The following is a 14,374-nucleotide window of genomic DNA, read 5'->3' on the forward strand; positions in this document are numbered from 1 at the left end:
TAAGGCCTTCCTCAGCATCACTCCTGATTTTCTGGTGGTTAACTGGAGATATGAGTCTCATGGGTGTTCTTGCCCCTGCCAGCTTTGAGCGGAGATCCTTAGATCTAAGCCTTCTGAGTAGCTAGGATTAATGGCATGAACCATCACTTCCCAGCTTGAGGACTATTCTTTTAATTTACTGAAGTGTGTGTGTGTGTGCGCTCGTGCGTGCGTGCGTGCGTGCGCACTTGCACTCGCAGGTACATACACTTGTAGTAGTACTGGGGCTTGAACTTATGATTCATGTGTTTTTTCTTGGCTTTTTCTCAGTTCTTACTTGAACCATAGCTCCACTTCTGACTTCATGGTGGTTAATTGGAGATAAGAGTTGGTCTTGCTGCCCATCATAATCCTCAGATCGAAAGCCCCCTGAGTTGCTAGTATTATAGGCATGAGCCATCAGCAAGGTGGCAATTTTTTTGGTTGGTGAGGCTTGAACTCTGGGCCTGGGCGCTGTTCCTGAACTCTTCAGCTCAAGCTTACTGCCCTGCCCCTTGAGGTACAACGCCACTTCACCACTTCTAGTTTTCTAATGGTTAATTGTTGAGGAGGATACAGTAATTAGTGGCCAGTTTTTCACCATACCATTCACATGCAGATGATCAATGAGCATATAGATTATCTGAGCAGGTTTCCAGTAAGGCCTTTCTTATGAAGGCTCACTAGACATCTGAGGTAGAGCACTGGTTTGACCAGGAAATATGCCTCTTTACCAGCTTCTTGTTTGTGGAATCATCCTATTGCTTTCTGTGCAGTTTGTCTCAGATCTTTTGAACTAATTGTCAGATCTTGGAGCTGAACTATTTATCTTGCACTTGTGATTTCATTTTTAGACTTGCCAAAGATTGCTTATATGTGGGAGTGGATTGGTTTTTGTAATATTCTTTTGCTATTTACATGAAATATTTTTTCCCATTGAAGTAGAAGTTTTTCTTTTTCTTTTTGTTGTTGTTTTTTGAATGTAGGTCTTGTTACCATTGTCTAGATTCTTGTTTGTTGACAGTAAAGACAACAGGAAAATGCTTTTTATTTTGGCATTTTTTTTTTTTTTTTTTTTTTTTTGGTGGGTCATGGGGCTTGAACTCGACTGGGATGCACTTTCCCTGAGCTCTTCAGCTCAAGCTTACCGCCCTACTCCTGGGCCTGGGTGCTGCCCCTGAGCTCTTCAGCTCAAGGCTACCACCCTACCCTGAGGTTAATTGGAGATAAGAGCCAGCTGGCTTTGAACCTCGGTCCTCAGATCTCAGCTTCCTGAGTAGCTAGGAATACAGGTATGAGCCACTTTGCCCTGTTTTGGCAGTTAAATTTTATAGAATAGCTTTGTTCTTTTTCTTGCTAGTCGTGGGCTTGAACTCAGGGTTTGAGCACTGTCCTTGGGCTTTCCTCAAGGCTGGTGCTCTCTGCCACTTGAGCCACAGCCTTTTCTATGTATCTGGTACTGAGGAATCAAACCTGGGTATTCATGCATGCTAGGCAAGCATTCTTACCACTGGGCCAAACTTCCGGCCCTGTATTTTTGCTCTTTTTGATTGTTTTGGAATTTCCAAGCTAGACATTAGAGTTAGTGCTAGAAATGTAAAAATGTAAAATGTACTTTCGGTGAGGTTTAACTTTGTACTATACTATGGAGGGAAGTATTCTTTCTGGTTTTGTTGTTGTTATTTGCCAATTCTGGGGTTTAACTTAGGGCCTGCTCGCTTTCCTTGAGCTATTTTTGCTCAAGGATAGTGCTCTACCACTGGAACCACAGCACCAGATCTGGCATTTTCTGTGTATGTGGTATGGAGGTATCAAATCCAGGGCTGTTCATGGCTAGGTTAGCCCTGTTAATAGGCCACACTCCTGGCCCCTGTGGCTATTATTTTTTTTTTAATGCATTTTTCGTTTTTATTGTAAAGGTAAAGTCTTTTTGCCTTTAGAATCCTGTCATATTGCCACCTCTGTTTTGGGATCTCTGCGTAGTATTCAGTTGCCTTTTATTCAGTCCCTTTGAATCAGTAACAAATAAGCTTGTGCTTTTTAGATCTACTCTGAAAGGCATATTTTATTAGCTGCCAATGCTGTGGTTAACAATCTTGATGTCACCGGAAGCTAAGGTGTATGTCTTTTTCTGAGTTAGTTCCTTGTTGTGTGTTCCTTTTTCCATATTATCCAGGCAATGCTCCTTTTTCTCTATTGCATTTGAATAGAGAATGACTTTAATAGTAAAATGGGCTCTGATCTAGTTGCCAGAGGGTATAAGAACGTCAGTTCTTTCTGGGCCAGTTATCTCTTAAGAACTGGTCTGAGAGCATCCATTGGTTTTAGCTCTGTAGGCCTGCCCATACCTATAGTCAGTCTGTTGGAGGAGTGCTCTGTTCACAGTTGCTCTGTGGTTCATTATTGATGTTCCCCCACCAAAATGTGGGTTTGGTGACTGGAAATGCTGTGCAGAAGCTCTCATCTTCTGTTGCTTGGTCTTGCCTTTTCCTAGGAGCTTGAATTAAAACTTAGTACACGTCTTCTTCTTTTTTTTTTTTTTTTTGCCAGTCCTGGGCTTAAGCTCAGGGCCTGAGCACTGTCCTTGGACTTTCTCAAGGCTAGAGCTCTACCACTAGAGCCTCAGCACTATTTTCGGCTTTTTTCTATGTATGTGATACCGAGGAATCGAACCTGGGTCTTCGTGCATGCTAGGCAAGCACGCTACCACTAGGCCAAACTCCCGGCCCTGTAGTACACCTCTTCTTAAATCAGGACTCAGTGGCGGGACACAGCAAGGTGTTCTCCCTGTAGTTTTATAGATGATATGGTTAGTTAGGTAAGCCCTCCGGTATAAGGTTCTAAAAACTTCTCTATTGTGTCAATATAGGAATTTTTCCTTTTGATAATTTACATTGCATTTGCTTTATACGTTCAGTACTTACACATTTGTATGTCACTATAGAAATCACTTCTTTTCTTACAAGGCAGAACATAAATATGTCTAGCTCTGGATCACTGTTGGCATGTTTCTGGCTTTAGGGTTTGAAACATTCCAGAGATAAGGTCTCTGACTTCACATACTTCAGTTTACCTCCAATTAGTTTTCAAGAGTAATTTGCCTTGAAATAGTCAGGTAGCGGGGGATGGCAGATAGTTTTCAGAGATCTTGTCCTGATAGGATTTCACAGCTAGATTTAATTTGTTGGAAGCATTAAAAATCCATTTAATTATTAGTGCAATGTGATGTTAGATTAATAGGGTAGAACTGGGGAGATGATGGTACAAATTGGCAGGACGTATTTCCTAAGATCAAGTATAGTAGAATAATAGCGCTGGAATGATGTAGGACTACTATTTGGAATAAGAGAGGAGCTTGTATAGGAAGTGGCGGGGAATGAAATTATTTTTATGGTCTTAATGAACACTGTAACACTTTCCCTCTGAATTGTTAGCTCACATTTGTGGGACTTATTAGGAGTCATATAGACAGATACTTGGAATAGAGAAGTTGGGCTAAGCAGTACAAAGTTAGGCTGGGCTTTGGGAGAAGATGGGTATATTTGTGGGGAGAGCTCAGGTTGCTATAGACAGTGGGTATAAGACTGTTACAAACTTTCTAAATGTATATATGTCTCCTCCCATTTGGCAAGACTTTTTCTGTAGTGTTCCTTCCTCTGTGTTGTTTGTTAATTAGATTGTAATGTCTGAAAGGGCATGGACACTGTCCTGTTCTAATTAGCATCTAGTGTAGTCTGGTGTCCACAGTGGTTGCCCACTATTAGTTGATGATGATTAGTGAAGCTGAAGCTATTTTTTAAACAGGGCCCAAGGGATGCAGACAGTGATGAAAACGACAAAAGTGAAAAGAAGAACAAGGGTACGTTTGATGGAGATAAGCTAGGAGATTTGAAGGAGGAGGGTGATGTGATGGACAAGACCAATGGTTTACCAGTGCAGAATGGGATTGATGCAGACGTCAAAGATTTTAGGTTTGTATATTTTACACTTCTGGTTTTTGAATGTGGGCTATGGGTTTTGTTCATTTTGATTTTTTTTTATCCCCCACCCTGTGTTTCATTTAAAAGAATTACTTCTAGAATAGATCATGACATAAAAATATAAACTGATAAAGGTGAAATGTTTAAGAGTTACTAATACTTGGTACTTTGCATAAGAGATTGACTATGTTTGTATAGATGTCTAGGATTTGAAGAACAGTTCTGTAAAGATTATTTTTGCAATTCTTGAGTGTGGAAATCACCTGATGTAGGTGCCTTAGGGCATTTCCCAGGTTTCTTCTCCATTGCTATGTTAGAGCAGCACTGTTACTAGTGGTGAGAGTGTCATATCCCTCTGGCACCTTGTGGGGAAAATCACTGAAAACATGTGCATTATCTCATTTGAGTTTCCTAAGTTCCTTTCAGGTAGGTTTGTAGGGCATGGATCATTTCCCTGATTTTGAAGTTTAAATGACTTTTTTGTTGATTCATTTGTTTTATGTTTTTGAGACAAGGTCTTGCTGTGCAGCTTAGGCCAGCACTGAATTTATCATGTTTTCACCTTAGCTTCTTGAGTACTGGGATTACAGGTGTGTGCCTCCCCATGCCTACCAAATGACTTGTTCTTAATGATATCCTTTTCATAGACAGCTTTCATCCTATCTCTGGTCATGATTGGTTTGCAGATCTTACCTATAATTTAACATATATAATACATTTGTCTCCAAGTGTTGGCAAGTATTCCTCAGTTGTATAGGTAAACTTCAGGTTGTATGGCAGACAACTGAAAAAAATCCATAAAAATCCTTGTTCTATGATATATATGTAGACAATTATGATAATTCTAATATCAATCCAAAGTTAACGGTTATGTATTTTCACATATATAAACACAGCCCTTGTCCTACCACAATCAGACTCTTAAAATCAGTTTTTGAAGAACAAGTGGCAGTTGTTTAATAATACTAGTTTAAGTTTTGTATCTTGATCATATAAAGAATTACAGACTTTAAAAATTGAGGCAAAGGGTAACAAATGCCTATGGTATTTTGGGTAAGTTCAGGTAGCCTCTCTGGGTCTCAGTCAGCCTATGACAATGTTTTGTTGTATTTGAACGGGCAGAAGGTGATGGTATATAAAGGAATGTGGAGGGTGTTGAGTGTAGTCACAGGCTATATTTCCTTACTGTAATGTTAATTATTACTAGTTTGATTTTAGATGATCTAGTCCTACAATGCTTTTACATAGGGTGATGGCAAGTCCTTATTTATACCTGTGTCCTAGATAATTACCAGTAGTGCCCAGTTTTGTTCTTTGGAGTGTCTTAGTTTGGATGATAAACATATTAATATTTTGATTTTTAGAATTATCTTGTGAGTAGGAGAGTATCCTCAATGCTGAATTAGCTTTTCATTATTTTCTTCTTTTGGTTTCTTAGAGGAGAGTTTTAATGTCAGCAATACATCTCCTCCCCTTCCTTTTTTTCTTTTTTGTCAGTTGTGGGGCTTGAACCCTGGGCCTGGGCACTGTCCCTGAGCTCTTCAGCACAAGGCTAGCATTCTGCCACTTGAGCTATAGTAGCACTTCCAGTTTTCTGGCAGTTTAATTGGAGATAAGGAGTTTCATAGACTATAGGCATGAGCCACCAGCAGCCAGCAAATAAAACCTTTATTAGAATTATTTTGACAATTAAAATTTTCTCTTAGAAATGAACTTTTTTCTTTTTTCTATGCTTTGTTTGGGAGGGAGGGGCTCCCTGGCCCCCACAGCTGGGTCTTGAACCCAGGGCCTGGACTCTGTCGCTGAGCCTCTGTTTATTAAAGGCTAGTGTTATACCACTCCAGTCAAGGCATCACTTCTGGATTTTTCTGAGTAGTTTATTGAAGATAAGAACCTTACAGACTGTTCTGCTTGGACTGGCTTCTAACAATGATCCTCAGATCTCAGCCTTCTGAGTAGCGTAGAATTATGGTCATGAACCATTGGTACCCAGCTACAATTTTTGTTCTTATTATTTGAACTCAGGCTCAGATGTGTAACACCATGAAAGACTTAGAAATCAGCTTCTTCCATTGGCTCCTCCTCCCCCCACTATATGTATTGGATTTGAAATTCAGGCTTTGTGCTTTTCCTTAGCCTTTTTGTTTCAAGTGTGGCATTCTATTATTTGAGCCATGCTTCCACTTTGGCTCTTTGCTAGTTATTTGGAGAGTCTCATGGACTTTCCTGTCTGAGCTGGCCTCAAGCTTTGATCCTTAGATATTAGCCTCCTGAATAGATAGGATTAAAGTCTTGAACTACCAGCATTTGGCTCATTAGCTCTGTATTTAAATATGCCTCTGGGGAGGCATATTTCATTCCACATGTTTTGGTAGACAGGCTCTTTTTACGGATACTACACACAACAGCCTTTTTGTTGTTGTTGTTTGTTTCTGTTTTAATTTTTCCATTGTTCCTCAAATCTAGGTTATTGGGCAAAGAAATATGAATTTATAGTGGGTAATGCAAATATCAGAGGTGGGTATGTTGGAAGGCAAGTAATAGATGGAGGTTATAAACCTGTAAGCAGTATAAAGGGTCTTTGGTTTTTTTGTTGAAGAAGTTGCTTTAAGTATTATGAATAATAAGCTATGTTAAGGACATTATCCTTAAAGTAAACTTGGGGTTGCTGTAGTGTCCCTCCCCAATCAAAATATGGTTTAATGCCCTTTACTTTCTCTGTTTAGCCGTACCCCTGGTAATTGCCAGAATTCTGCTAATGAAGTGGATCTTCTGGGTCCAAACCAGAATGGTTCTGAGGGTTTAGCCCAGCTGACCAGCACCAGTGGTGCCAAGCCCGTGGAGGATTTCTCCAACATGGAGTCCCAGAGTGTCCCCTTGGACCCCATGGAACATGTGGGCATGGAGCCTCTGCAGTTTGATTATTCAGGCACGCAGGTACCTGTGGACTCAGCAGCTGCAACTGTGGGACTTTTTGACTACAATTCTCAACAACAGGTACTGTGTGTGTCTCTTGTCACCCTTTCTACTTTCCTTTCAGACAACACCTTATTCCAGTAACTTAAGAATGAGGGGATGGGAGGACTGTCAGTAGCCAACCCCTCTTAACCTAGCAGGAAAAGAGGGTTTCAAGAAACGAATCCACATGCCAGAGTACCGATGAGGGCACCCTGCTTGACTTCTAGTGGCTCTTCTCTTACCCTACCCTGCAGAATGCACAACTTTCAGATGTTCACTCTGAAGATTGATGTCATACTGTGAACTCTCTCTTTGTGCCCCCTCTCCCCCCCCCAGGATCTCAGTATCAAAATCATCTTATTAACCATGTCTTAATGTTACATTAGTTACTATGGACATAGTCTAGAATGTGGCTAAAGCTTTGTGTCTGGTATTGTTACAAGAGTTGGAATGTGATTAGAGGATACACAAATTAGGTCTACCATGAAACCACTCGGCCTTTATTCATAAGTTTTTGTATGTGTGATTCTTCTGTTTAATTTTTATTAGTGTACTTTGTAGGGAGAGAAATCATTGTTAAATTTCTACACTTGTTTACAGAATGTCGTTTTTTTTTTAAGTTAAAGAAATTAGCCATCTAAATTAACCAAAATCTTGAAATGCACTGTAAATTTTTCTCTGTAGTGGAAGTTCAGTGGACTATAAATTTTGTTAATGCTTAGTTTTGGACTGGAACATAAAGACTTACGAGTTTCAGAGACTAATCTCATCCAGAAGTTTGATAGGTAATTATTATAAATTTTGCCAGAATATAGTTTGGTACCCTGTGGCTCAAATCAGTAATTCTAGCTACTTAGGAGACTGAGTTCTGAGGATTACAATTTGAAGCCAGCCCTGGAAGGAAAGTCCATGAGACTCTTATTTCCATTTAACCAGCAAAACACCAGAAGCTTTTGTGGCTCAAGTGGCTGAGCACCAGTCTTGAGTAAAAAAGCTAAGGTATATCAACCTGGACCCTAGTTGGTTTACGAGAAGAAAGTCAGGTACTGGTTGTTCATGCCCGTAATCCTAGCTACTCAAGAAGGTGGGATCTGAGGATTGCAGCTCAAACCCAACCAGGGCAGGAAAGTCCACGAGAGCCTTGTCTTTAACCACCAAAAAGCTGGAAGTAGAGCTTTGGCTCAAGTGGTAAAGAATGAGTTCCCAGCAAATATGCTCTGGTGTGGTATCTAGGCCCTGAGTTTAAGCTTGGAAATAAAAATAAGGAAAAAGAGCCTGGTGCAGTGGCTCAAACCTGTAATCCTAGCAGCTGAGGAGATCTGAGGATCAAAGCCAGCCTGGGCACTAAAGTCCTGTGAGACTCTTATCTCCAGTTAACCACCAGAAAACTGGAAGTGGAGCTGTCACTCAAGGGATAGGGTGGTAGCCTTGAGCTGAAGAGCTCAGGGGTAATGCCCAGGCCTAGAGTCCAAGCACCTCTACCACTCCCCCCAGTCCCCCCCCCTCAAAAAAAAAAGAAGATGAAGAATGAGGAGGAGAAGAGGAAGAAGAAGCCATTTGTCATATTTTATTGGTTGTGATAGTGGTGGTTGCAGTTTTTGGTTTTGCTGGGGATTAATCCTACATGGTGGAGAGTGCTCTGCTATGGAGCTGCACTCCGTAGGTATTTGTGGTTTTTTTTTTTTTTTAAATTTCAGAAAAGGTCTTGCTGTGTAGTGGAGTCTAGCTTTAAACTACTCATAATTTTCCTTTTGTTTTCTGAATACTGGGATAAAAGACTTTGCCACACCACAGTCTATAAGCTTTAAGACCCCCATTTTCCCCACAGAAAACAAACTCTGAGAGTACAGTTCTCTATGTAGTTCCAAGTAGTTGTGCCTATCTCCATAACAAACTGACTTTCTGTGCTTTTCCTCTTTCTGACCATTGTTGGTTCAATGTTTATATTCTCAGTCTAACCCAACTTAACAAGAGTTGTCTCTAGTCTTTTATGTCTCTAGTCTTTTCTATATAAATGTTTGCTCTTTAGTTCACAAACAGGGATTTGGTATTCTAGATTTACTGATAACTATTTTTTGTATGTGTGTCATCACATTATTATTAAACAGTTGTTCATAAGTCAGGTTATGAGTACAATACTTTGTCAGTTTCACCTGTGCCTTTACTTTCCCCCATTTTCCCTTCCTGTCCCTACCCTCAAGTTATACAATTATTTATACAATTATTTATGTAATATACATTACTACATATACAATATGCATTCTTATGTGTTATGTATTCTATGTATATTAAATATGCATGCATGTCTATTATACATAACACTTTTTCCCCCACATACTATACATTGACCAATTTGAACTTGATGGGCAGTTGGAAAGCGTGAGAGGTAATGGAGAGAGGAATGATGCAAGGTGTAGGGCACAGGCTGATGAGTGTAGAGAAGACAAGGAGCCAGCTGGGCACGGTGGCTCACGCCTGTAATCCTAGCTACTCTGGAGGCTGAGATCTGAGGATCGAGGTTCAAAGCCAGCCTAGGCACTACAAAGCCTGTGAGACTCCTGTGTCCAATTAATCATGGAAAGACAGGAGCCAGGTATGAGTCTGACAGCATGAACTAGCTCTGAGAAAGTGGAGCCAGGGATCTATAGTGGCACGTGTTTTCTTCATATTCTCTTTGGTTTGGGTTCCTTAGATGAACAGCAAAGATGTCATCTTAGACTCTACAAAGAGTAGAATGGTTAATTCTAGTTAATTCCTTCTTGTCTTACTTCCCTCACTACTTCCCTTTAATTAGGTCTTTATTTGGTGTAACAAACTGGTTTTATAAAAATTAATATCAGCTTACAGCAAATTGCAAAGCATGGAGTCAGTATAGGAAAGGCAGTTTTCTCTTCGGTGACTGCAAACTTGGTTCCTTGTGTGCTTTGGCTTTGGACTGTTAAGTTATGTACCTGGTTACTGTTTATTTTCTTTTTGTTGTCATAATGTGGATTCAGACTCTGTGTGTGTGTGTGTGTGCACGCCTGCACATGCATATGCCTACCATAAATTCTATCTGCAGTTTTGTGGGTTGCTGTCCCCAAAACTTTTCTTGTTTGTTTTTATTGTGCTGGAGATTGAATCTAAAGCCTTGTGCTTGCCAGGCAAATGCACTACTATTCAGCTGCATCACCAGTCCAGAATATTTAATTATATATTGTTTTGCTGGGCATTGGTATCTCATGCCTGTTATCTCAGCTGAGAAGACTGAAATTGGAGGATCATGGTTCAAAGCCAGCCAGGCAGAAAAGCCCACAAGATTCTTTATCTCCAGTTAACTACTAAAAAGCCAGAAATGGTTCTGTGGTTCCAAGTGGTAGAGCAGTAGACTAGCCCTGAGCAAAAAAGCTCAGGGACAGTGTCTAGGCCCTATGTTCAAGGTCCAGGACCAGTATCAAACCCCTCCCACCTCATACACACAGATACACAGTTTGTGTAAAGTCATACGTAGTATACAGAAAGACTGCAAAGAAATGCAGTTATATAAGAATAGTTGCTGATATATTTAAAAAACAAACACTGTTGCATTTGCTCCATATGATGCATGAAATAGAAGTAGACGTTAGTTTTCATAATGAACACAGAATTTTTAGGTACTTTTGGCAACTGCTATGTGATTATAGAAACTAGATGTGATATGTCTATTCGTAACAAAATCACAGATGAATGGCTGGCGTTACTGCTTTTGGGTATAATCAGAAGGGTATGCTAACCTACAGATAGAGATTTCTGTGAAAGTAAAAATGCTATGTTGTAAATAACCCCCGGCGCAGGGTATTTTCTTAGCTTGAAATGATCATTGATGCCTTTGGCTTACTCTCCCTTCCTCTTTTTCCCAGTTGTTTTCTTAGTCCTGGAAAACAGCGGGCACAGTTTATGTATAACATGTTATATCTTTTTGTGTTTCAATGCTTGTGCAGTATTTTTTTGTGTGTGTGAAGTGTTACATTATTGCCTATTTATTTTAGAAAATTTGGTAGGTTTTATATGTTATAAGTATATAGCAGAACATAAGGTCTAAATTATATCAGTGTAGATTTAATTACATTGGTGATATTATGTTATTTAGAATTTAGTTAATCCTAAAATAGCCTGATTCTAGCATGTTTTAGAGAATGTATATTGTATATAGACCTAGTCTGTTAGGAGTGTCAAAACACTGTGGTAATATGAGCACCTACTGCTGTCAGCAGGCCACAGAATAACCAGGAGGAAAGAAACCTACTTTGTTCATGTTGTCAGGGAATATTTCTACATTGTAGAAGTTTCAGGTAAAGCTGTAAATAAAAGTTGAATGTGAAGATAGCTCCTTCTGTGACAGTGACTGCTTAGACCTGCTCCTCAGGCAAAGCTGTGCCTGGGCTGCCTTGTGTCTGGAGTCAGAAAAATGTATTGCGTTGTGAAGAACTGTAGTTCTTCATATGTGTTAATTGTAATACCTAAAAAACTTTCTAAGACATGTGTTTTGTTGTCCTCTTACACAGGGAAAAGGATTGAGGCATAATGATCATTATTGACCCTAAGTCTTATTTTTGGGTAGTATTGTTGTTGGACCTCATGGCCTTATAACTTGCTAGACATGCGCTCTACCACTTATTGCACACCCTAACCCTGTTTGCTTTCACTATTTCTCAAACAAGAGTCTCAGTATTTTGTGTGGATATATGCATGTATGTACGTGTATGTGTGTATTACTACTAGGGCTTGGAGTCAAGGCCTCACTTTCTGGCATAGCCTTTTCTCCCTTGCTTATGATTTTAGCTCTTTTCAGCTCAAGGCAGGTGCTCCTACTTCTATTTATTTTTTGGTGGTTGATGAGAGACAAGAGTCTCATGGACTTTCCTGTTTGGTCTGGCTTTATATCACAATCCTCAGATCTCCTCCTCCTGAGTAGGTAGGATTATAGTTGTAAGCTACTGGTTGCCTGTCTAACATGTCAAGTTTTTCCTGGGACAGCCTATACTGCTTTCCTCCTATTTAAGCCTCCTACATGGCTGCAATGATAGGTGTATGCCATCACACCCAGCTTTTTATGTTTGAGATGAGGTCTCACAGACTTTTTCTTTTTTTAATTCAGGCTGGCCTCAAGTGTGAATGTACTCATCTTTTGTAAGATGCCAGCTATTAGCAGTATTATTTTCAGTGTATTAAGCCGCTATAGGTTATCTTTGTGAAGTCATATAGTAAGGGGCAGAGAAGGACGTCAAACCAGTTTGTCAGTTTCCCAAATTCTTCCTTGAGTATAAGGAGCTCTGATATGCTTGCTGTAGTGGATATATACACATGTCCCAACATTCATATTCTTGAACAACTTTGGAATTCCATTTGAATGAATGTCAGTCAGCAGTGGCACATTTGTCAGTATACTGATCAGATAAGCACTTCCTTCAATTAGCAGAATGATTTGTTTCTTAGTTACAGAGGATTGGCTTGCTTTGTTGAAAATCACCACCATGTTAATAGAGCTCAGTGTTATCCTCACAGATGGCATTTGTATGAGTTTTTCCATTTGTCTTTGGAATCTGCCACTTGCCAATTACCCAGTTTTATTTTAAATAGTCTATACTTCCAGCCAATGTTATACTGTTTACATAAAGAAAATCTGGCAGAATTGCTATAATCTAGCCTTTAATCAAATATCCTAGCTGTGGCTATATAATTTGCTTTTGTTAAATTGTTTATACTACAAAATGCTTTAAAGGAAAAAAATCTTCCTTATTCCCTATGGTGACTAAATGTATTGATCATCTCATAAACACAAAGTATATGGAGTTCTTTTAAGGCTAGTCAGTTTTTTTTTTTTTTGTTTGTTTGTTTGCTTTTTGTTTTTTTGCCAGTCCTGGGCTTGAGCTCAGGGCCTGAGCACTGTCCTTGGACTTTCTCAAGGTTAGAGCTCTACCACTTGAACCTCTGCACCACCTCTGACTTTTTGCTATGTATGTGGGGTACCGAGGAATCGAACCCGGGTCTTCATGCATGCTAGGCAAGCACTCTACCACTAGTCCAAACTCCCAGCCCCCAAGGGCTAGTCAGTTTTAATGAAGTGTAGGCTCTTCCTATTTTGAAATGCAGTAAATATGATGGTAAGAACCAGTCTCCAGTAGTAAGAAATGACTGCTGTGGGTATTTCTTTATAATTAGAGGTACAGTATGCATATATGTGCAAGAATATGTAGAGAAGACAAGCAGATGGAATGGCATTGAACTATATTTTTGTTTAATAAGTCAGGTTAGAGACAGACAGAGTATGTTTTCTTTCACATGCGAAAGCTAAATCTAAAAATACACTGGGACATGATAAATTATACAGGACTCTGGGCATTCACACATAGTGAAACCAAAGTTGAATATTCTTAGGGGAGGACCACAAAGGCACAATGTCTATGTGCCTCTGATCATGTAAAATAATAATGATAAAAATGAACTCCAGGAAATAAGTCAGTTAGCATCAACAGTTAATTCTCAGCCATCCTTATTTCCTCATCTCCACCTATACTTCTAATTTTTTACCTATAATAACTAAAAATTTCCGTGAAGTGAGTTATGTTGATTAAAGTGGGGTAAACTAGGTAGAGAGAGAAAAGCAAGCAGGAATGTCTGAGATACTGAGATTATAAGCCAGGAAAAAATTCAGAAATCTATTGATAGGACAGTAGATGTATATTGAAACTGTTAAGTATTTTGACAGCTGTGGGAATAATTTTGACAATAGCTTTTACTGTTTTTTTGCCTCTTGCCTGTCCCTCTTGGGTTGACTGCCCATTGCTGCCAAGTTAACAGAAAGCTAGCTTTAGAAAGCACTTTTTTTTTTTTTTTTTTTTTTTTTTTTGCCAGTCCTGGGCTTGAGCTCAGGGCCTGAGCACTGTCCTTGGACTTTCTCAAGGCTAGAGCTCTACCACTTGAGCCTCAGCACCACTTCCATCTTTTATGTATGTATGTGGTACCAAGGAATCGAACCCGGGTCTTCGCGCATGCTAGGCAAGCACTTTAACCACTAGGCCAAACTCCCGGCCCATAGAAAGCACTTTCTAAACTATAATGACTGACTCACTTTCTCAAGCCCATACTGTTTTTTTTTTTGTTTTGTTTTTTTTTTAAATGCTGGCCCTGAGTCTTGAACTTAAGGCCTGGGTGCTATCCCTGAGCTTTAAAATTGCTCAAGGATAGCACTCTACCACTTGAGCCACAGTTCCACTTTAGCACCTACCTCCCCCCCCCCCCCCACTTTCTCCTCCTTCCCACCCCTCTCCCCACTTTAAGAGAAGAATCTCATTTAATTGCCTCCTATAGCTGTATTTGAACCAAGGTCCTCAGGTCTAAACCTCTTAAGTAGCTAGGATTATAGGTGTTAGCTACCAACAGTGCCTGGATGGCCATAG

General features: G+C 39.8%; 1 protein-coding gene across 18 annotated transcripts in view; it reads left to right on the plus strand.

Moving 5' to 3' along the window:
* The window catches only part of Pum1 (pumilio RNA binding family member 1), a 122,555-nt gene that overhangs the window by 55,331 nt on the left and 52,850 nt on the right, over positions 1 to 14,374 (plus strand). For all 18 annotated transcript variants that reach the window (XM_090335382.1, XM_090335394.1, XM_090335396.1 and 15 more), the window contains 2 exons: positions 3,823 to 3,989; positions 6,725 to 6,995. In XM_090335382.1, the coding sequence (XP_090191508.1) occupies positions 3,823 to 3,989; positions 6,725 to 6,995 (438 nt within the window). The remainder of the gene's footprint in view (positions 1 to 3,822; positions 3,990 to 6,724; positions 6,996 to 14,374) is intronic.

The sequence above is a fragment of the Megascapheus bottae genome, chromosome 6 (genome assembly GCF_031878675.1).
Source record: "Megascapheus bottae isolate mThoBot1 chromosome 6, mThoBot2.hap1, whole genome shotgun sequence".
Taxonomy (NCBI): Eukaryota; Metazoa; Chordata; class Mammalia; order Rodentia; family Geomyidae; genus Megascapheus; species Megascapheus bottae.